Consider the following 23,327-nt stretch of genomic DNA (forward strand, 5'->3'; position numbering starts at 1 on the left):
ACGCGTAAGTCGTGTCACGCTGTACGTGTTATTTTTGTTCAGTATTGTTTGGCATTTCATCATGGAAATACTTACGCTTGAACAACGATTACAAATTGTTCAACTTTATGTGTTATTCGCAACACCATCACCGATTTTGAGACCCAGCATTCATTATTGGATAATATTCGACCAAATAGACCACGTCCCGCAAGCAGTGAAGGAAAATATAGCGGCCGTAGCTGAGAGTGTACACGAAGACCGTGGAGAGTCGATTCTGTGCCGTTCGCAGCAACTCGGACTGACGTATGAAGCGACTTAGCGCATTTTGCGTCGAGATCTTAAATTCGACCTTGCCAAGCGACATCGCTTCACTCTTTGGACTCTTGACAAGTTCCAAGAAGATCCGACGTTTTCGAACCAAATTTTGCTCAGAGATGAGACTCATTGCTGGCTCAAAAGGTATGTAAACAAGCAAAATTACCGCATTTGGAACTAAGAGCAACCTGAAGAGATTAAAGAGCTGCCGGTGGAAGCATGGCCCATATTTCTTAAAAAATTATGCCGGTGAGAACGTACCCGTCAATGACGACCGTTATTGCGCCATGATAACCGACTATTTGATACCTGAAATAAGATAATTTCACGTTTTGGTCCGGTTGATTGGCCACCAAGATCGTTTGATATCACACCGTTAGACTTTTTCATGTGGAGATATGTAAAGCCTAAAGTCTATGCGGACAACCTTGCTTCGATTCTGGACTTGGAGCAATATATCACGCGTTTCATTCGCCAGTTACCAGCCGAATTGCTCGAACGAGTCATCGAAAATTGTACTCAACGGATGGACCATCATCGATATCGAATATTTCCCATTAAATTTGAATTTTCTGTGTTTTTTTCTTTAAATAAGTAGGGAACTTCGAAATGGATCACCCTTTATATACCTTCTAATCAAAGTTTTAAATCTAATGCAATTGAGCAATATTAAGAAATATTTTTACACCAATGATTTTACTAGGTGAGTAGAACTCATGGAGCCCTCTCTGGGGCTCTACTACAGAAAATCAAAGGGAAATATAATAGAAGACGTGCTCTTAACGTCAAATTTGGTAGTCCTCAATGATGGCTCACCTACCTATTTCTCCTCGTTTCACCAAAGTTTCTCAAATGTGAACGTAACATTTTGTTCAGCAAACGTAGCCTCAAAATGCTCATGGAAGATCCTAAAAAACCGGAAGTGACCATTTTCCGATCATAACCACTACTGAAGCTATCTTAAATAAAGAAAAAATCAAAAAATCCCCAAAGTTTAACACAGACAATTTCAAGCTTGCTGCGATGTCATGTCTTCGTAAGTCCCCGTTTCTGAAAATATAAACAAAGAAGCAGCAAGTATAAAAAATATCTTTCGTTTGTCATCTCATCTGCATATGCCCCAAGCAAAAAACTTTACCCGTAAACCATCTGTACCTTGGTGGAATAAGAACATTTCATTGCTAGGAGCATAAAGACGAAGGCTTGGACGCATGTCAAAAAACACCGCACCGAAAGCAATTTGATGAAAAAGCAAAGGCCTTGTTTAAATATCACTCCAAGCAATGTAAAGAGTGTTTTCAGCAAATAATCAGCGCCATTAATCCTTCCTCGTCTCCAAGGCAAATTTGGCATAACATAAGATTACTTACAGGAATGGTCAAGCAAAGTCACATTTTAGCTACGAATACTGATAGAGGCACCATATGTAGTGCAAATGAAATGCAAATTATTTTTTCCACACTTGGTCAGAGCATTCAAAAGATTCTAGTTTTGAATAGGCATTCATCTCTGAAAAGCACACAATAAACAGAAAAGTCTATAGCCCATACAAGGTCTCATCTGCTGCATTGGAGATTGAAAAGCCTATCAACCATGTATAGTTCAATAGGAAAAACACCTGGTTTTGACAGAATTTACTATCAAATTATAAAAAAATTGTACATATGGCAGAGAGTATATTTTCACAATCCTGAAAAAAATGCTAACAACGTTCCAATTTAAAAGCCTCTCGCCGAGATTCATAGTTATTGTCCGATCCCCTGATTTTCATGTTTGAGTAAAGTATTAGAGAAGATTATCGCCAAACGATTAATGTGGTTTGCGCAAAGAGGGAACCATATAAGCCCTAACCAAGTAGCTTTTAAACCTGGTCAGTGTACATCAGACGTGCTTTTACATTTCGAACACGTTCTTTCAACTGCCATCTGAAGTCGAAACCATATTACTACACTTGGGCTAGACTTCGAAAGAACTTTTGATCAAATAGGTATACACGTTGTTTTTCGCCAGCTAATAAAATGGAACGTTGGCGAAAATATTATATATTCAATTTTGTAAAAAGTTTTCTGTCAAATCGAACATTTAGAGTATATATATTATTACCTATATATATATATATTAATAATAAATATTCTTATAAAGTTCCTTTATCAAATGGTATTGCTCAAGGTTTCCCTATATCGGTAGTGTTTTTCATTATAGCTTTCGACGAAGTGAGCAAAGTTATAGCTAACTATTGAGTAGAACACGCTATTTATGCAGACAATGTTTTAATATTTTCAAAAAATAATAACCTGAACCAGGTTAAAAATACTTTTTCTAACATCCTTAACGATATCTCAGAATGGGCTCATAGCACCGGGGCGAATATAGAGAAATTGTTCAAATTTTAGTTTATCTTATATGCATAAAAATATAGAAAATGTTTCTAATTTAAAAATTTTAGGAATAATAATTGATAAAACTCTTAGTTTTAAGGAACATTGTAATTTTCTATACGAAAAACTCCACAAAATGTTAAATATTATAAAATATAACATAGTAATTGTAATCAAACTATCTTAATTAATATAACTAAGTCCTTAATTCTTTCGGTTATCGACTATTGTCTACCCTTATACGGCTACGGGGCAAAAAGTGCCCTCGCAAACATTTCGGAAATTTAGATTAAAGATCGGATCACCCATGGTACCGTCCGACTTATTCCAAAGCTTTTAGTGTCAAATAACCCGATATTGAACAGCGATATAAAAAGGACCCTGAACAGGAAAAGAATCCTAAGCCGGCCACCAACAATATGTAGAGCCGCTTAGTTATCCAAAGACGTCGAGATTCCGTTAAAACTAACTCTGGTCAGAGTACCTCGATTGCCTTCTTGGAACCTTCCAACATCATCATTTATAAATTCGTTACTTTCTCAGAGACACGGTAAAGACGAAGGTACTAAGCATTTTGATTCGATCAAGTCAATTCCATTTCATCGCATTCATCTGGACCATATGGCAAGCACGGAAATTTCTACGTATTAGCTATATCCGATGCTTTCAGTAAATTTATAACAGTTAAAGCCGAACGCGATACAAAAACCAGTCACGTTCTCAAAGGGCTTAATGAATTGACATCCATTTTTGGTCTACCGTTCAAATAATAATAGATAGAACGTCTATTACATCAAAATCTTTTGAAGAATTTTGCTATAACCTCCTCAATATTGAACATTGGGGTGGGCCAAAAAAAATTTTTTTTTCTTAGTTACCATAAAAATCTAATCCGAAATGATGAAAAAAAATTCTGGTAAAGTTTGAGCTCCTGATATTATATTAATATTAAGAGGTGCCTAATTGATATTATCGATTTCCCATTCCCATTTCGGATGAGATTTTAATATAATATTAACTAAGAAAAAATTATTAAAATTTTATTTGGCCCACCCTATTGAAGATACGAAAGCCGCCGTACGAACACCACGCGCTAAGGCGCAAACCAAAGCATTTTAACATTTATCAGAACAACGACAGGATTAGGATCTCAAATTAAAAGATCTCCAATTGTCCATGAGTTTTCGCTATAAAACCACTACAGGTTTCAGCCCGAGTGAACTTGTTTTCGACTTCCCGTTGCAAGACATAGTAACGAATCACAACGCCCATTCTACGTTATCTTCAGAAGAAAAACGCAAGCAAGCCACAGCCAACATATCCGATTAACGTGAAAAATGGAAGCAGAAATTCGATCAACGTCATCAAAATTCCAGGATTCCAGCTGATATTCGGGTAACAATCCCAACTTATTTGTAGATAACCTAGGGTATAAGATAACCCAGAATAAGCTCTGTTCAGTATATGCCTCTATTTAAATGAAATTGTGGTGTAGAAATTGTCCAGAACTGGAGTCCTACAACGAAATCGAGTACGATTTACGCCAGGAAGGGCCGAGTTCCATAATCACTACGATATTGATTGTCTGTAACACAATTTCACGTTTATATTATATAACACTGGTTAACAAAATTTGAATTTTGAATATACTAGGGCCACTAAACAATAATATGTAAAATAAATAAAATGTATAAAATTAACACGTCAGGTTTTCTTGGGACATCACATACATATATATTTTCTTAATAAGTACAAATATCAGCAATATTTAAAGAAATTATTGCTTAATATAGAAAAAATACTTACGATTTTCGTGAATATTTCGCTTTTGAAGACTTCAACAATTATCTGCTAGCATTTCTGCGCTCCATTTCTCTTGATATCGCTTCTCTATCAAGAAAATATCCTGATGGTACCTCTCGTCTTGTTAGTTCACCCGAATTTGCCGGAAAGAAATCTAGACGAGAGTCCAGCATATGTATTTTTAAGAACATATTACACGCCAAAGTTTTATATGACATTTTAAGTTCATTCATCAAGAATGATTCAAGAACAAGTTCTAAAGAATCCTGATTTCTAGATCGATTCGGAACGTTTGGCACGTGCAGTTCGGCACTATGTAGGATAGATCTGTTAGCCGAAGGCAAGTTTGGATACGGGGTAGTGTGTTTGGACTTGGCTGTAATGCCATTTATTTGATTCAAATAAAAATAACAACCACTTACAGATCCTTTGTTTCGGTTCAAATCATTGGTATAGCAAATGTCATATATCTGGGTTCTTGCGTAGCCTAACCTAATAGCAGTCTCACACACGTTATACAAAATTTATGTGAAACCAGGCTTTATCATGATTCCTCACATGAAACTCAAAATAGCCTAAATATCACTGCTCAATTAATGGCGTGAAAGTTCGACGCTGAGATTTAAAAGTTAATTCTCCACAAACATAATAAATACTGTTCACGATGTAAATAGCGATGTACGATGTATGATGCAATAGTTATATGGTTCAGTCATATACCTAAACCAACTTATTTAAAACAAGTAAGGAAGGGATTAAGTTCGGATGTAACCGAATATTTTACACTCTCGCAAAGTCAAATGGTATACTCGTTTTAGATTTCTTTGTGGATCTTGCCGCCTTTTTCTATGTTGACGGATATTTTCGGTAAATATTCAACTATAGGCACTGGGGTCCACATATTCAGTACCTAAGGGCTTGAACAGTTTTGGTTCAATTTAGATAATTTTTGATCACAAGATGGCATACTTTAAACGTATTATTCACGCAAAGTTTTACGCCGATATAATCATTGTTGCTTGATTTGCATACTGGAAAGTGAAAAAATCAGATGGAATTTAAAATGATGTGGGAAATCGGCGTAGTTGTAATCCGATTTCGCCATTTTCGTACTATAATATAGAAATATGAGAAGAATATTATGTAGCGAATTTGGTTGAAATCGGTTAAGCAAATCCCAAGATATGGGTTTTCACTTAAAAGTAGGCGGTGCCACGCCCACTATCTAATTTTGAACGTGGTTCCTACAAAATCATCTTATACCATCCCAGAGATAAAATTTAATATCTCTGGCTTGTTTAGTGCTTGATTTATCGCGCTTTTAGTTTCATCCATTTTCACACCGTCGATAGAGATGCTAAAAGCATTTGTTCCCAGTGAATTTTATTCTTATAGCTTCAGTGCTATAGAATATATGCACATTAAACTTAACTTAAAAAAAAAATTTTAACTGCAGATGCCCCTCCCTAATGTGATCCTGTATACCAAATAAGAGTCTTGTATATTGTTGTGGAGCTTAGTGATGGCAATTTATTTGTTTTTGATTAATGGCGTTTTGTGGGCGTGGCAGTGGTCCGATACGCCCATCTGCAATACCAACCACTTACGATACCGAGAAACATGTGTACCAAGTTTCATAAAGATATCTCAATTTTTACTCAAGTTACAGCTTGCACGGTCGGACGGACGGACAGACAGTCACCCGGATTTCAACTCGTATCTTCATCCTGATCATTTATATATGTATTGTATATATAAACCTATATCTAACTCGATTAGTAGTTAGGTGATACAAACAACCGTTAGGTGAACAAAGGGCACAATAGACCATAGGTCGCGGTGCATACCTCAAAATTAATCTAGGTGAACAAAACTATTATACTTTGTAGCAACAAGTTGCGAGAGTGGACGTGGTTAAAATAAAATATTATATATTGTTATTAAGGTTACACCTACATAAACATCGATCATGACAAAGTTCGTGTGCATTTCTACTTTTACTTTTACTTCTTCAAATTTAATGCTTCTCGCGTACAATTATACGTTTTGACTTTATGATGAAGTACTAAACGAGAATGTTTCCAGCAAGTTTTATGTTGAGATTTGTATATAAAACCTGTTAGAAGAATTTAATTCGTCTCTGTATCCTGATAATTTTGATATAAACTCGCGATCAAATTTGCCTCGAACTGGTACATTTAAACTGCACGTGCAAACCAAATCGATAATTTTTAGACTCTTGCAACATGCTCCTATAGAGTATAATAGTTTTGTTGACCTAACGGTTGTTTGTATCACTTTAAACTAATAGATATCGAGTTATATATCTATACAAATGATCAGGATGACGAGACGAGTTGAATTCCGAGTGACTGTCTGTGTCTATCCGTCCGTCTGTCCGACTTGAGTAAAAGTTAATATACTTTGATGAAACTTGATGCACATCTTCCTTGGCACCCAAAAGCGGAAAACTTTTAACAAGTTATAACTAAGATGAAAATTAAGATACAAAACTATAATTTGGTATAAGAGATCGCAGTAGCTGGGGACACCTGTGGGGTAAAAATTTTTCTTGAAGTCCGCCACCTAAATGGTTTAATATACATATCTTCCAATCCGCTTAAGCTATTTCAACCAAATTTGCTGAGAAGAAGTCATTTTATCACCTCTTCAAATTTTGTGCACATTGGTAAAATCAGATAATAACCACACCCACTCACCATATAACGGTTATGTTGAAAACTACTAAAAGTACGATAATTCACTGAATAAATGAGCCACAAACATTAAATTTCACAACCAGGATGATAGAGAGGGCCTTTATAGGAGCTAGTGTGAAAATTGGACAATGGGCGTGGCACCAAACATCTTGAGGTGAAATTCTATACCTCAAGAACTACTTGACCGATTACAATCAAATTTGGTGTGGTTACCCAAACATTCCTATCAGATAGTGCGAAAATGGGCGAAATCGGATGATAACCACGCCTATTTTCCATATAACGAACGTTTAAATTACATCTGATTATTTCACTTTACAGTATATAAACGATCCCATATATCGAACGTTTAATTTACATCTGATTCTTTCACTTTACAGTATATATATAAATCAAACATCAATAAAGTTATCAGAATAAAACTTTACACGAATGCCCTCACGATATTTCATTTACGTCAAAAAATTGTCGAACTATAACTTGTGCCAATAGTGGGTAAAAGCAGGTCAACACTTTCCATACCCCCCATAAACCTAACATAAATATGTTCAAACTTCGGGTTCACTTTATATCGTATCTATCGCTCAATATGTAAGAAATTTTAATGAAATCTCTCGCCAAAAATAGATGAAGTCAAGGCGGTACATTCCCTAGTTTAATATAAAGTTTTGCCAAAACCTGAAGGTGTTCCTCTACCATTGTTCCTTGCAAGTTGCAAGAGTATGAAATAGATTGATACAATATTTTTTTTGTGTAGTTTGATCTCCATATGTCAATTAGTGTGTGCTTAGCAACTGTTTGTTTACGGCGGATTTTTTCTACAATAAAAAAAAAAAAATTAACAACCAGTGTGCTTGAAATTTTTTGTTTTCAATAAAATGCCGGCCACGGAATCGTAGAAAACGTTGCAGGAGTGTTTTGGGGAGTCTACTTTATTACGAGCATAAATATTTAAGTGGCATAAAGCATTCTATTAAGGTCATGAAGTTATCGAAAACTTGTCTCATGCAAGTCGGCCATTCACCTCTGTTAAGGACGATAACATCGAAAAAGTCAAAGAAACAATGCTTGAAAATTGCAGTGTTGGCAAAAAAAATGGCAGAGGAACTCAATATCGCTTATGTATCGACTGAACCATTCTGGAAAATATTTTGGGCATGAAATTATGCTAGACTAGTACCAAAAGACCTGAATGAGCCTTCACATTCTAGCATGATTGTGAGTGACTTGTTGGCCAAACACGATACCAAAGTCATGGCTACCGTATGCGTATTCGTCAGATTTTTGACTGAAAATCAGCTTCAGAGAACGCGTTATGAGTCCGTTGACCCAGACAAACAAACAGCTACCTAACACAGACTAATTGACACCGCATTCGCCAGATGGCAATTGTTTATGTTTTGGGGAATATGCTATGAGTCCATTGACCCAATAAATAATAATATATAATATAAAGATCGCTAGGAAATTTTTTGGCGTCATACCACACTAATTGATACCTGGAGATCAAACTTCACCTGAACATAAAAAAGGTTGTACCAAGCCGATTGCCGATGGTTTTTTGAAGTTTGCTGGAAGGTGAAAGCATTCAATGACGTACAGAGATTATTATAGCAAAGATTCATCACATGTTATTCAATAAATGCTATACACCAGCCGTACAAAGAGAATTTGAACACGTCTTTTCAGTTTCTTAATTATACTCCCTTTCATCTATGCAACTTTTTACGACAATCAAGAATACCCCAGCCTACGCAATTTTCGGTAACAGTCATGGCTTGCATAATAGAAAGGCTATATGTAAACTTCCTCTCGATACGTCAGTAGAGATGTAGACGCCTTTGTTACTTTTGCAAAGATACGGCATATTAAACGCAATGTTACTTTTAACTTTGTAGCTGAATCGACCTCATGTTGTTAATCAATGCATTATACAATAATATTGGAAATATTTCAATACTTATTTGTGTTTTGAGCTCCTTAGTTAACTGACGCACCCGTTTTATATAGTATATGTCGATGTATTGTTGTGTTTAAATATCTGGTATTTAAACATGTATGTATACGCACAATAATTTGACACTTGAACAAAATTTGTATGCGCCTTACATTTCTACTTTGTATAACATTACACAGTTCCATGTACCATTTTTCATTAGTGGCATGTGAGGGGTTGTTATCAACATTTGTATGCGTGTATTTAACTTTGGTTCAGTATGAGATCTAATTTATATGCCTTTAATGAAGGTCAAACTACACATAATTGTTTCAAAATTTAATTTTTTCAGCACATTATTTTTTACTCAAGAAAATTTGTATTATATGGTTGTTACTTAAATTTAATTATGTCAGTGCTGAGGTGTAACTCTTATTTTTGAGTAGCTTTTCCAGTGGTTAGACAACAACAAATATTTCAATTCATTTCAATTTGCATGAGCACTGCGATTTTTTGAGGTGGGTTTAATGTTGTTCGCGCTTACAAGAATTCAGCAGTTTACTACAGGCACCAAAAAAAGAAATGGGAAGGGAGATGTTGCCGGCACTTGTGTTTGGGGATGGTCAATATTAAATTATAAAACAATGCCAATTTTAATTTGGGGGCTCAGCTGGTATTTATTAATAAGTTCTTCAGGAAAAAATTTATGCTTAATCGTCTCATATAGCAAATACCACAACCAATATATTTCACACATCAAGGGAAATATTGCATTTGTTTATTTGTTATTATTGTTTTACAACAAAACCCGCACTTGCAAGTGCAATATGTATATACATATATGTAAGTAAATATACAATGTATATTATATATATATATACAAATATATATATATATATTTATATATATGTTATATTCAATTGTTAATCCATTTACTACTTATACTATAATACACATACCTGTATTTATATGTTAGATGGCTATTTCGTACAGAAAATATATGAATTTATATTTTTGCGCATTTATACATGTGTGTATGTATGTAATTGTCTACATATACATCCAGGGTAATATAAATATAAATTTTATGAACTCTACCTATTCACATAACATGTGTGTACACATAAATGTATTTACTAGTGAATGGAGCCATTTATGTATATATATATATATATATATGTATATGTAGATACAAAGTAATGTAAATAATGTAATGTTTCTTACATGATTACACTTAATTCGAAAATGACAATTATAAATAATTCGTAGAATAATTCCATATGTAGATCCTTAAATGCAAATAAATCAAATACCATGCATGTGTAAATATGTACGTGATGTAAGAGATGTACTAGTATCTACATTGTAGCTCTATAATATTTTTAACGTTCATGGGAAGTAGGGTGTCAGTTATTTCCCAAGTTGATTTGTTTTTTAATACGTCCCTCTGAAGTTTCCGTTTTTGCCCTAAAGGGAAGGGTCCAATGTAAACAAGCTCTTTATTTTTAATTTAAACCGTTCCAAATTACCAATTACGTTTACTATATATTTTATATATATTTATATGGGATTTTTTGATCCTTTGCAATAAAGTTTTTATCTCCAAAGCAAATTAATCCACAATTTAAAACAGTGATATTAGAATATAAAATTTTCCAATCCACAAAAAAGGTCGGAATGATTTTTTTCATACAAATAAGGCTTTGAAAGTTATACATATTTAAGATTATGCATCAAATGTACTGTATTCATATATATACAAGTACATATACGTTACACCATGTCGTATGAGCAACACAGAATGTACAAATCACTTGTATGAACGCTTAGATCATTTGATGTATAACTTTAACTGCGTATAATATTTAAAAGAATGTTTTTACGAAAAAATCATTCGGACCAGTTTTGTAGAGTGGAAAATTTTGTACTAAAATATCATTTTTCCAAGGTTGTCGGTTTTCTTCTTTAATGCAAAATATCAATAAATCCCATGTTATTTACGCTGGACCCATATTTTTGTGCCGAAACACAATTAACTTGGGAAAATGGACATCCTAATGTGAAGGGATGTATCAGTTTTACATGTCTCATTCATTTCCTACTGACCTTATATCTATACTTAAACTAATTCTCTACATATTTACTATGCATCAATAATTACACAATTGCGGATGTTAATTAAATGAATTGTATAACATATTAAGTTTCGTTGTCGGCTATGCTGCAATTATTTTTTTCTACTTATTAACGAATTGCAAATTCCTCCGTCAAGTGTCTCCCAACAAAAACAGAAATTACCCATTCTATTCTAGAATGGATTTATGCAAGTATTATATATCTATACGTATTTATGTATGTTCTTATGTGAATATGTTGTACAATGTTTTGAGGATTTTAATATGCAAAAAGTGTTACATAAACTGAATCGAATGCTAATTGGACGAGTTTTTAAACTAAAGGTTCAGTTTGCAGCAACAGCATTTTACTAGCGTTGAGGAAAGGCCACTGGTATACTTTTGAAAGTTCAGAACTTCTAAAATTTGCCAAAATACAAAAAATACAATTGTATTAAACCTTTGCGACATAAAAATTCTTCTGCTAACTAGCTTTAGTTAACTCGTTGTTTCGCGAAAGCACTTACAAGGTGATTAATGTTTTGGTTATCCACACAATCGATTAAGGAAATGACTCTTAAGTTCTAAGCCTGTATCACAGGCAGCTTTGGCTGGAAAAATCGATTCAAAGCCTCATTATTATATAAGTTCTCCAAGTTCAGAGTAGAGAAATACAACTCCGCCACTATACTAAGGTTTTTTCGCTTAAACAGGGACACCCATAATTTAATTCAAAACGATGTGTGATAACGGCGGCGATTTAACGCAAAATTATGGCATAATTAGAAGTATTTTACAACGGAAGTTTTTTAATCGCAATAACCTTTCTACCTCATTTTAAGTGGAATAGAGTTTAAAATTTATGTTTGATTTTTTTTTTAAATGAATGCATAATACCTTAAGAATGTGTAGGAACGCTAAAAAAGCTATTGCCGCTTTAATTTGCAAAACATTGGAAGATTGCCGTAGACATGGCTACAGTAATGGTAGTAATATGAGCTGTAAATATTAAGGAGCGCAAAGTCACAACCAACGTAAAAATAAGTATGCAGTTCTTTCGCCCTGTGGTGCCCACAGGCTGAATTTGGTTGCAGTCGACTCGGCTTAATTCTGTCTTCGACCAATAACTGTTTTAGGTGTCGTTCAAAAATGTATCAATATTTTCAGTAGCAGCACGCAACGTTGAAAAATTCTGACATCCAAAATATCTAATTCACTTAACAGTCTTTTTAAAACAAGGAGGTCTGCCAGAACCATCAAGCCATTCGCGAAAAATCTTTCCTTATTGATAAACGCTTTGAAAAAAGTTAAAACTCAATTTTACGACAGAAACTCGTCGAAACGTTAATGGAATTTTGAAATATATGAGCAAATATGAATATGTTTTGATGGCCTCTATATGGTTTAAAATCGTTCAGTCAATCAATGAAAGAAATTTGAAGAGATCAACGCCACCATCGACGCTGAAGTTAGAAATATGCTATCTGTGGAATAAAGAGAAGATTCACCGCAGTGAGTGACATAAACGAATCGGTCTCATTTCTATGACAGTTCCATGATATGAAAAAAGATGAGCTCAACGCAGCTGCAAAAAATTTTACAAAAAAATATTTTGTTGATGTGTCTGATAAGTTGTCCAATTAAGCTATTGACCTCAAACACGTTTACGATGCAAATTTTGAAACCCGTCTTACTCCATGCAACTTATTGAATTTGATTTTTCCCAAATAATATCGTTTTGAGAATATTTTGCACTTTACCCGTTTCTGTTTCAAGTCGTGAACGTTCATTTAGTGCTTTAGCAAGGAACAAAATTGACATCGATCATTCCAAGTCACAAGGAAGGATTTCAGGACTAGCTACACTGTATTAACGACGTATTCGCTGCCGCCATAACTTGAAAAACTCACTTCTAAGTTCCAAATAATCGAATGTTGGAGGATTTTAAACTGCATGTTCAAAAACTTAGTCACGACAGTCAACAAATTTCAAAAGAACCGTTCTTTCATTAATTAGATCGATAAATACATGTTTGAATGACTTGTTTCTGTCTTCCCATTAACTGTTAAGTTTTACTTTCCCAATATTCATATATTCCGGTATAATCTGAAAACATAGACTAAAAGTTTATGTATGTACTGATTTCTAGATTATTGATTTTCAAAATCGTACCAAACAAATTTGTTCCACCCAACATCAACAAGAAATCAAATTGATTGAAAATGTAATCAGAGCATGAAACACTACGTCGTATTTGACTTATTCTTCAAAAAATTAATGTAGTAAGTGGGAAGATAGTTAATAAAGTTTTTAAGGCACCAGAGGTATTTACCCCTGGGCCCGGTTTTTCTCTCGGCAGCCCAGAGAATGTGTCAAAGTCGATTGGAGCAAAATTGACAAAGTTACGAATGTTTTGATGCCGGTCTTATAAACGGTTTACATCAGGTTTCAAAATTTTAAAGCGTTTTCTCAACAGCTCACGATTTCAAAGTCGATGCCAGTCACTACTTCAAAGCCACTGCACCGATCGTTTTGAAATTTTGCACACTATTTCGATACATAAATTACGAGATAGCGCTGGAGGGTTATTTTTTGTAAAATTTGTTAATATTTTTCATTTTACAAAAACAAATTAGTCGATTTTTTCGCAAAAAATCGTCTTTTTCCTTCAAAAGTGAAAATTTGAAATTTCGAAAACCTTCCCAGCATTGCCTGGGCAAAGCTATTATCTAATGACATAATTTTAATTTTTTTATTTCAAGATCTAGCATCGAGTGTCGTATTTTTTAATATTTTCTCATGAAAATTTAACAGAATATCATTCAAATGTCATACTACATTGTACTATTGGTTTTAAAAATAGATTTTAATTGTTTCATCAATAAAAAATCTTAAAAATTTGCCTTGTTTTACACAAATAAACCCTATTCCCCCTTCCTGCAATTCAGCTCTATTCGGTCTTGTGTTTTACACGAAGATGTTTTTTATGTTTTACCTATACTTCAAAGTGTCTGTCTGCAAGTACAAATACCCATACATATGTACAAATGAATATAACTGTACACTTTCGATTTACGATATTTATACTAAACATTTTACATCCTGTCATGATATTACAGCCGTCTTCGAGTTTCAGCTCTGTCCTCTTCTCAAGTAATATAAAGTGAGCAAAATAAGCTTACGTATTCAACTTCCTCAAATATTCATGGTCTGAAAATCCAACTAAAAGAAACCGTGATCGCAAGATTTTTTTCGTACAATGAATATTGTCAAAAAAACAAAAAAAAAAAAACAAGGCTAAGTTCGGATGTAACCGAACATTTTATACTCTCGCAAAGTCAAATGGTATACTCGTTTTAGATTTCTTTGTGGATCTTGCCGCCTTGTTGACCGATATTTTCGGTAAAAAGTCAACTATGGGCACTGAGGTCCACATATTCTGTACCTAGGGGCTTGAAGAGTTTTGGTTTTGGTTGGAGTTTAATTTTTGGTCACAAGGGGGCATACTTATTATTCACGCAAAGTTTTACGCCGATATAATCATTGTTGCTTGATTTGCATACTGAAAAGTAAAAAAATCAGATGGAATATAAAAGGATGTTATATGGGAAATAGGCGTGGTTGTAATCCGATTTCGCCCATTTTCGTACTATACCATAGAAATATGAGAGGAATGTTATGTACCGAATTTTGTTGAAATCGGTTAAGCAGATCCCAAGATATGGGTTTTCACCTAAAAGTGGACGGTGCCACGCCCACTATCTAATTTTGAACGTGGTTCCTATAGAATCATCTTATACCATCCCAGAGATAAAATGTAATGTCTCTGGCTTGTTTAGTGCTTGATTTATCGCGCTTTTAGTAGTTTTTAACAGTACCGTTATATGGGGAGTGGGCGGGGTTGTCACTTGATTTCACCCATTTCGTCCTGACTGTCGATAGAGGTGCTAAAAGAATTTTGTTATTGTAGCTTTAGTGGTTTAGGAGACATGCACAATTAATATGTTAGGGGTAGGACCACGCCCACTTTAAAACCGCAGAAGCCGCTCCCTAATGTGATCCTGTTTACCAGTCTTGTATCTTATTGTGGAGCTTAGTTATGGCAATTTATTTGTTTTTGATTAATGGCGTTTTTTGGGCGTGGCTTTGGTCCGATTACGCCCATCTGCAATACCAACCGTCTTACGGTACCAAGAAATATGTGTACCAAGTTTTATAAAGATATCTCAATTTTTACTCAAGTTCCAGCGTGCTCAGACGGACGGACAGACAGTCACCCGGATTTCAGCTCGTCTCTTCATCCTGATCATATATCTAACTCGATTAGTTTAAGGTGATACAAACTACCGTTAGGTGAACAAAACTATTAAACTCTGTAGCAACATGTTGCGAGAGTATAAAAATGTACGTAAACTTTTTTGTATTGAAAATTGAAGTTCCTTTTTTTTTTTTGTTTTTTATCCTTGTCTTTTTTATTACTTTAGAAAATAAGAAAAGACTTATGTTTGTGAATATACGAGTATGTATGATTAAAATTTAATATAATCAATTTCCGTTTTTTTTATGAATAAGAAAGGATAGACTTCATTGAGTTTCTTCACAAAAACGCCTTGTACGTAAACTTTTTTGCTCAGTGAATGCAATAACAAAGTTCTCAAGCCAAGAATTTATTAGCAGCTAGTATGTCGATAGCTCTTTATGTGGTATAATCTCCTTCTTACTATCTATATTTGATTATACTAGTCGTTTGATCGATTCGCCACTATCTAAGTTTTGGCGAATCGAAGGCCGACAAAATATGTATAAGTAAGAGGTTCACGTATCCTGTTTTTTATAATTGTTCATTTATCGCTAGTGGTAAGAGTGCGGTTCATTCTGCTGTTGTGGATGTGCATGCAGCAGCGAATGTGGGTGATGTTGTAAAACCGTTTGCATTTGATTTTGCTGCTGCTTGTGGGACTGCATTTGTGGGTGTCGTTGCTGTTGTGCTGCATGAACGCTTAGATATTGCTGATGTTGATGCAAATGGTGTAACTGTTGATATTGGTGGTGGTGACCATGCACATGATGGCTGTAATGGGGATGTGAATAGTGATGGTGTTGTTGTTGCTGCATTACTCTTTGTATGTCTTGCTGTTGTTGTTGTTGAACAGTTAGCATCAGTGTAGGTGGTGGTGTTGCCAAAATGGTTTCTGCCGATGTTCTTGTACCCGGGCCGATAGTTTCGTTCTCATTGAACTCGTCAATTGTGTTATTTGTCGCTTCTACTATTGCTGCTCTTGCATTGACTTCTAGTCCGCCGCCGGTGTTGCAACCACTGAACGTACTATGACTGCTGCTTGCATTGCTGCCGACAGGTGAAGGTGTGCCTATGCTGACAAAGCCACCACTGCTGCCGCTTACTGCATTAGCGCTCGCGGTTATAGCCGCAGAAGCAACAGCTGCCGCGGCTGCTGCTGCAGCAACGGACGTTGCGGCGGCTGCGTTTGCCACCGCAGCTGCTGCGGCAGCCGCAGCAGAAACAGTAATGTCTGGGCGAGGCGAACCGGATAGAGAACCAACTGACGACTGACCTGTTCCGACGTTGGCTACTGATGCGGCTGACGACTGAGTAAGTAACAGTGTAGATCACTGGAGACGGGGCCAGTAATTAGTGCTGGTTAAATCGCTTGCACTTTGTGCTGGTATTTGCACAGGTACAGACACACCTGCCGAGATGACACCTGCAAATGTATGGTTATCTGAAATATAAATGAGCTCATATAGTATTCAAAGTTAAATTAATAAATTGTATGTAAATAAATAATTAAAACAAGTAAGGAAGGGCTAAGTAACCGAACATTTTATACTCTCGCAAAGTCAAATAGTATACCCGTTTGAGATTTATTTGTGGATTGGCTGATATTTTCGGTAGAAGGTCAACTATAGGCACTGGGGTCCACATATTTAGTACTTAGGGGCTTAAACAGTTTTGGTTCGATTTAGACAATTTTTGGCCACAAGGTGGCATACTTTAATCGCATTATTCACGCAAAGTTTTATCCCGATACAGTCATTGTTGCCTGATTTGCATAGTGGAAAGTGAAAGAATCAGATGGAATTTAAAATGGTGTTATATGGGAAGTAGGCGTGATTGTAGTCCGATTTCGCCCATTTTCGCACTATGACATAGAAACATGAAAAGAACGTTATGCACCGAATTTGGTTGAAATCGGTTAACCATATTCCAAGATATGGGTTTTCACCTAAAAGTGGGCGGTGCTACGCCCACTGTCTAATTTTGAACGCAGTTCCTATAAAGTCATCTTATACCATCCCTGAGATAAAATTTAATGTCTCTGGCGTGTTTAGTGCTTGATTTATCGCGCTTTTAGTAGTTTTTAACAGTACCGTTATATGGGGAGTGGGCGGAGTTGCCACCCGATTTCAACTATTTTCACACCGTCAATAGAGGTGCTAAAAACATTTGCTTCCAATGAATTTTGTTATTATAGCATTAGCGGTTTAGGAGATATGCACATTAAACCTATTAGAGGCGGGACCACGCCCACTTAAAAAACAAATTTAACTGCAGATGCCCCTCCCTAATGTGATCCTGTGTACTAATTAATAGTCTTGTATCTTATTGCGGAGCTTAGTTATGGCAATTTATTTGTTTTTGATTAATGGCGTTTTGTGGGCGTGGCAGTGGTCCGATTACGCCCATCTGCAATACCAACCGTCTCACGGTACCAAGAAACATGTCTACCAAGTTTCATAAAGATAGCTAAATTTTTACTCAAGTTAGAGCTTGCACGGACGGACGGACAGACGGACGGACGGACAGACAGTCACCCGGATTTCAACTCGTCTCTTCATCCTGATCATTTATATATATATAACCCTATATCTAACTCGATTAGTTTTAGGTGATACAAACAACCGTTAGGTGAACAAAACTATTATACTCTGTAGCAACAGGTTGCGAGAGTATAAATATATGAGATGGAATCATAATCTTTGTTTAAATCTAGATACAATTATAAGCCCCAAGCTGTATTATTGTGGTCTAGTTTTAGCAACCACCTTTAGCATTTGTTGATTATTATTGGATAAACTCAAGTCTCATGGCGAATATATGGAAAGCAGTTCAGTCTAAGGAAGAGTAGTCGTAAATATTTATATATGTACACTGCGCGTCACCAGGTTAGCAGCCTAATACAATTTCTTCAGATTTTTTGGTTATTTATTTGCAGCTACTTTATTATTTGCTTATTCTCTTATCTTTGTATGAATAATCACTGGTAAAGAAAACATGCTATAAGAATGTCCCGTTATATTGTTGTTTTCTGTTCTTTTTAGCCGAAAAGTGTGCTTTATTTTTGGGTTATCAGAAAAAAGTTAACACGAGGGCAATTTTGAGAAAAACATCCAACTCTCATGAATCGATTGCCAAGATCAGGGCAAATGCTGGCGTTAAAGTGAGCTTATCAATTGGGCCAAGAAATGCCCCATATTTATTAAAACTAACCAAAAAACACCACTTAAGGTTCCCCGAAAAAAAACACGATCACATTTTGCACCGGAGCACATATCCTTAAAGTCAGATTGGCACTATGTTGTTTTTTCAGATGAAAAAAAAACTAATTTGGAAGGAACGATGGATCCAATTATTATCTTCGGAAGGAGGAACATCAGTTGGAACGACTACATAGTCGTGTGAGCGGTGTGCAGCCATCTTCTCATATAGTACTGTAATTTTTGAATTCAAATATGAATGAATATGAAACTGAAACTGCTTTTCTTCACGATGCGATAAAACACCGATTTACACTACCCGGGTGTTTAAGTCCGGGATTAAAGGACAAAACGTCGATTTAATGCATTGGGTGCCTTACTCACCCGACATCAATGTAATAAAAAAGGTGTGGGAATGGATGGCTTACAAAGTTTTCTAGTCTAGTCGGCAGTATTATATTAAAGAAAAATTAGTTGAAATGATTAAAATGGCTTAATCACCAATTTCCTTAAATTAGATTAAAAATTGTACGAATCGCTTTCCAATCGAACCTTTGAAATCATTTTCAGCAAGGAGCGGTCGACTCATTATTAAAATAATCTACAAATGTTTAAATTAGTTAATACATAAGTTTACAAATATGTTTTTGTCTAAAAATGTTAAAGAATTCTATAAAAAGTGATATGTGCTAACTTAATGACCTAATTTAAATTGTTAATTTTTTTTTGATTTCTAAATAATATATAATACAAGTAAGGAAGTTCTAAGCTCAGGTGTAACCGAACATTTTATACTCTCGCAACTTGCAAGGATCAAAGCTCGGGAAATTACTTCAGGTGTTGGCAAAATTTTATATTAAAGGAAGTATTGACCCGATTCATCCCATTTTTGACACAAAGACATACTATTATCGAGAGTTTCATTTATTTATTTTATTATATGAATTTCAATGATATATCTTACACATTGACCGTTATTTTCGATGAAAGGTCCACTATAGGCACTGGGGTCCACATATTCAGTACCTACGGGCTTGAACAGTTTTTGTTCGATTTAGACAATTTTAATTCACAAGGCGGCATACTTTAAACGCATTATTCACGAAAAGCAAGCATCATTGTTGCTTGATTTCCATAGTGGAAAGTAAAAGAATCAGATGATATTTAAAATGGTGTTATATGGGAAATAGGCGTGGTTGTAATCCGATTACGCCCATTTTCGCACTATAATATAGAAATATAAGAAGAATGTTACGTACCGAATTTGGTTGAGCAGATACAAAGATATGGTGTTTCACTTAAAAGTGGGCGGTGCCACGCCCACTGTCTAATTTGGAAATCGGTTTCTATAAAGTCATCTTATACTATCCGAGAGATAAAATTTAATGCCTCTGGCGTGTTTCGTGCTTGATTAATCGCGCTTTTAGTAGTTTTTAACAGTACCGTTATTTCACCCATTTTCACACTATCGATAGATGTGCTAAAAGCATTTATTTTCAGTGAATTTTGTTATCATAGCTTTAGTGGCTTAGGATATATGCACATTAAACCTATTAGGGGACGGAACCACACCCACTTTTTTAAAAGCTTTTAAACCGCAGATGACGCTCCCTAATTTGATCCCGTATACCAAATAACAGTCTTGTATCTTATTGTGGAGCTTAGTTATGGCAACTTATTTGTTTTTGATTAATGGCGTTTTTTGGGCGTGGCGTTGGTCCGATTACGCCCATCTGCAATACCAACCGTCTTACGGTACCAAAAAACAAGCTTCATAAAGATATCTCAATTTTTACTCAAGCTACAGCTAGCCCAGCCGGACAGACAGTCACCCGGATTTCAACTCGTCTTTTCATCCTGATCTTTTATATATATAACCCTATATCTATGAGATCGATAGTATTAGGTGATACAAACAACCGTTTAAGTGAACTAAACTAGTATACTCTGTAGGAACAGGTTGCGAAAAAAGGTGAAAGCCTAATTGTTGTTTTATTTAGTAGAAAAATTACTCGTTAATAATCGCTAATAATTTTAGAATTATAGCTTCTTTAGTTTTGAAAGAAATTAAACAAAACTATTTAAACCTGAAGTGTGCTAATCTGATGATTAGCAGTGAATATATATCTGGAATAGGTACGTAAACATACACATAGGTATGCTGTCGACTATTTCTACCTGTACCGCTAGATGCACTTGCTGAACCGCCTCCGTATGCCGATGTATGCTGTGGTGGGGGCTGCTGATGGGCTGCGGCGGGATTGCAAGATGGTCGTGCGTGAGCTGCATAGGGCACAGAACCCAACGTAAGTGGATCGTGAAACATGTATGGATAGCCATCGCGTTGCTGTAAACAAGTTGACGTCATTGAGCTCAGCGACGAAGTCATAGAACTGAAATATAGAAATTTATATCAGCAAAATATTGCATTGTTAGCAAAAATTACCTCAATATTTCTTAAGATACTCTAATTTTAGTGCAATGTGAGATAAGCAATATATAATATAGGTTACCTACTTGTAGTTCTCCGCCATTGTAGCGATGGGCTGTGGTATCGAAGAATACATCGTGTTGAAACCAGTATTCAGAGGAAGGCGGGGCGCAACAGATTGCAAAGGTGGACTAACTGAGCTGCCATGGCCACCAACCACAACAGCTGTCGCAGCTGCGGCTGCTGCATCACCCAGTGTCGAAATGGCTGCACCACCACCATCACTTGTTCCTGGTAATGCCGCCGCTGCCGAAGCGCTTGTTCCACCTCCATTAGAACCTTCTGCGGCGCTACCATTGTTGGTAGCGGAATTGTTGTCGGCGGTTGCACCACCGCCCACTCCGACGCCACCAACTCCATTAATACCAGATCCACTTTGGTTGCTGACCACTCCGGCGGCGGCAATTGCAGCTGTATTGCCGGTGCTCGACCGGCTACCGACAGAACCGCCATTATTGCTGACATGGTCGACTGAGCGCCGTTGAGTTCGTAGTTTTTCTTCGCGTCTCCATTTTGCCCGTCGGTTCGAAAACCATACCTAGTGTGGAAGGATTGTGGTAAATTAAATTTGATGTGTTTACTGTTTAAAAGGATTTCGAACATAAATTTAAACAAAAAACCAAAACAAATAATAAAAAAACAATCATAATAAATACTTTGAAAGAAGTAATATTAATAACGAAATAAGCAAATGTATTACGGGGTGTAAATCCATTTAAGAAAATATCCTAGCATTGGATATAGGTTATATTTAGTTCTATAAAAGAATTCGAACTTTCGATTTTCTAGGAGAAATATTGTCGAGTTAACGTCAATAAAACTGTACATTCGTTTCATCGTCTAGGGACTTGCTTAAAAGAAAACTGTTTCTGTGCTCGTTGGAAAAATTGTATAATGTAAAGCTTTTTATATATCGTAATCGAGTCAAAACTTCCCGTAACTCCTATATACCGTATATGAAGATTTTCGATCTTCAGCTTGACTTCGGTCAATCTGCGAGGTTTTTAATTCAACTCATAGAGCATCTTTGACTGGTAATAATATGCCGTAAAGCCAAAAATTGATAAAATTCCTATATATTAAGTTTAGCCTCTTCGGTTGAAATTATAGCTGTCTTCGATTCGCCATTTCACTGCTCGCTTCTGCTCTCCTGCCAAAAAAATTATATGTTAAACCAGTAATAAAGATATCGAGTTAAATTCGTACAACAGAGTATGCGGATACCTCATTAAAATGGTATAACCGCTATCTTCAATGCTACAATTTTTTGTTTTGCATATTTAAGATCAGTTTTACTATTTTGAATGGCTCAAATGACAAATAAATTTGCTCTTATAATAGTTATCACGAGGTAAAATATAGCAATAAAACTAAGTGAGGCTATGACCTATAATCCATATAAGTTAATAAGATACCAAATACAAATACAATCCATTCAAGCTTTCCCTGAATAATGAATGTTTTTTTTTCGCAACGTTTTCTAAAATAAAGTTTTGCCAACACCTTACAATATTTCCCCGTCTTTGATCCTTGCAAATTGAGAGAGTATAAAATGATCCGTTACCACCGAACATAGTCCTTCCATACTTCTTTAATATACTTGTATAAGAAGAGTATAAAATGATCTATTACCACCGAACATTGTCCTTCCGTACTTCTTTAATATGTAAGAAGAGTATTGAAATGAAAATATGCCCCGTCTTTGATCTTTGAAAAATGCGAGAGTATAAAATGTTCGGTTACACCAGCTCTTCCTTACTTATTTAAAGTACATAGGTCTGTAAGAAATGAACTAGGTTATCTCTGATGAGACCGAGCTATTTTTTACATAATCGTAATGAGCACAATTTTAATAAGTTTAAGCTAGTATAACTTTTCATCTTGCTTGAAGTTTTATATGAATGAAATGTTTCAAGGGATTATTAGTTTCTATTTTGATAACTTCATTTCGGAATCTAGTGGAATTAGCTACAAAGAAGAAAACATCGATGTTTTATTCAATAAGACGCATCAAAAGTTGATATCGATGTATCGAATAAAAATGCGACAAATCGAAGCATCACTTTTACAGTATGTAACAAAAATTGTTTT

The 23,327-nt window shown here is 35.4% G+C and overlaps 1 protein-coding gene across 3 annotated transcripts in view; it reads right to left on the reverse strand.

The window, feature by feature from the left end:
- Nucleotides 1-9,785: 9,785 nt before the first annotated feature.
- toy (twin of eyeless) overlaps nucleotides 9,786-23,327 on the reverse strand; it is a 69,698-nt gene continuing 56,156 nt past the window's right edge. The window contains exons 6-8 of one of the 3 annotated variants that reach the window (XM_036359234.2): nucleotides 21,263-21,774; nucleotides 20,930-21,138; nucleotides 9,786-16,989 (exon numbers count right to left, since the gene is read on the reverse strand). In XM_036359234.2, the coding sequence (XP_036215127.1) occupies nucleotides 16,877-16,989; nucleotides 20,930-21,138; nucleotides 21,263-21,774 (834 nt within the window). In that variant the 3' untranslated portion in view covers nucleotides 9,786-16,876. Of the gene's footprint in view, nucleotides 16,990-20,923; nucleotides 21,139-21,262; nucleotides 21,775-23,327 lie in introns of all 3 variants that reach the window. The other 2 variants (XM_036359236.2, XM_036359233.2) reach the window with 2 other exon arrangements.

This window comes from Bactrocera oleae, chromosome X (assembly GCF_042242935.1).
Source record: "Bactrocera oleae isolate idBacOlea1 chromosome X, idBacOlea1, whole genome shotgun sequence".
In the NCBI taxonomy this organism is placed as follows: Eukaryota; Metazoa; Arthropoda; class Insecta; order Diptera; family Tephritidae; genus Bactrocera; species Bactrocera oleae.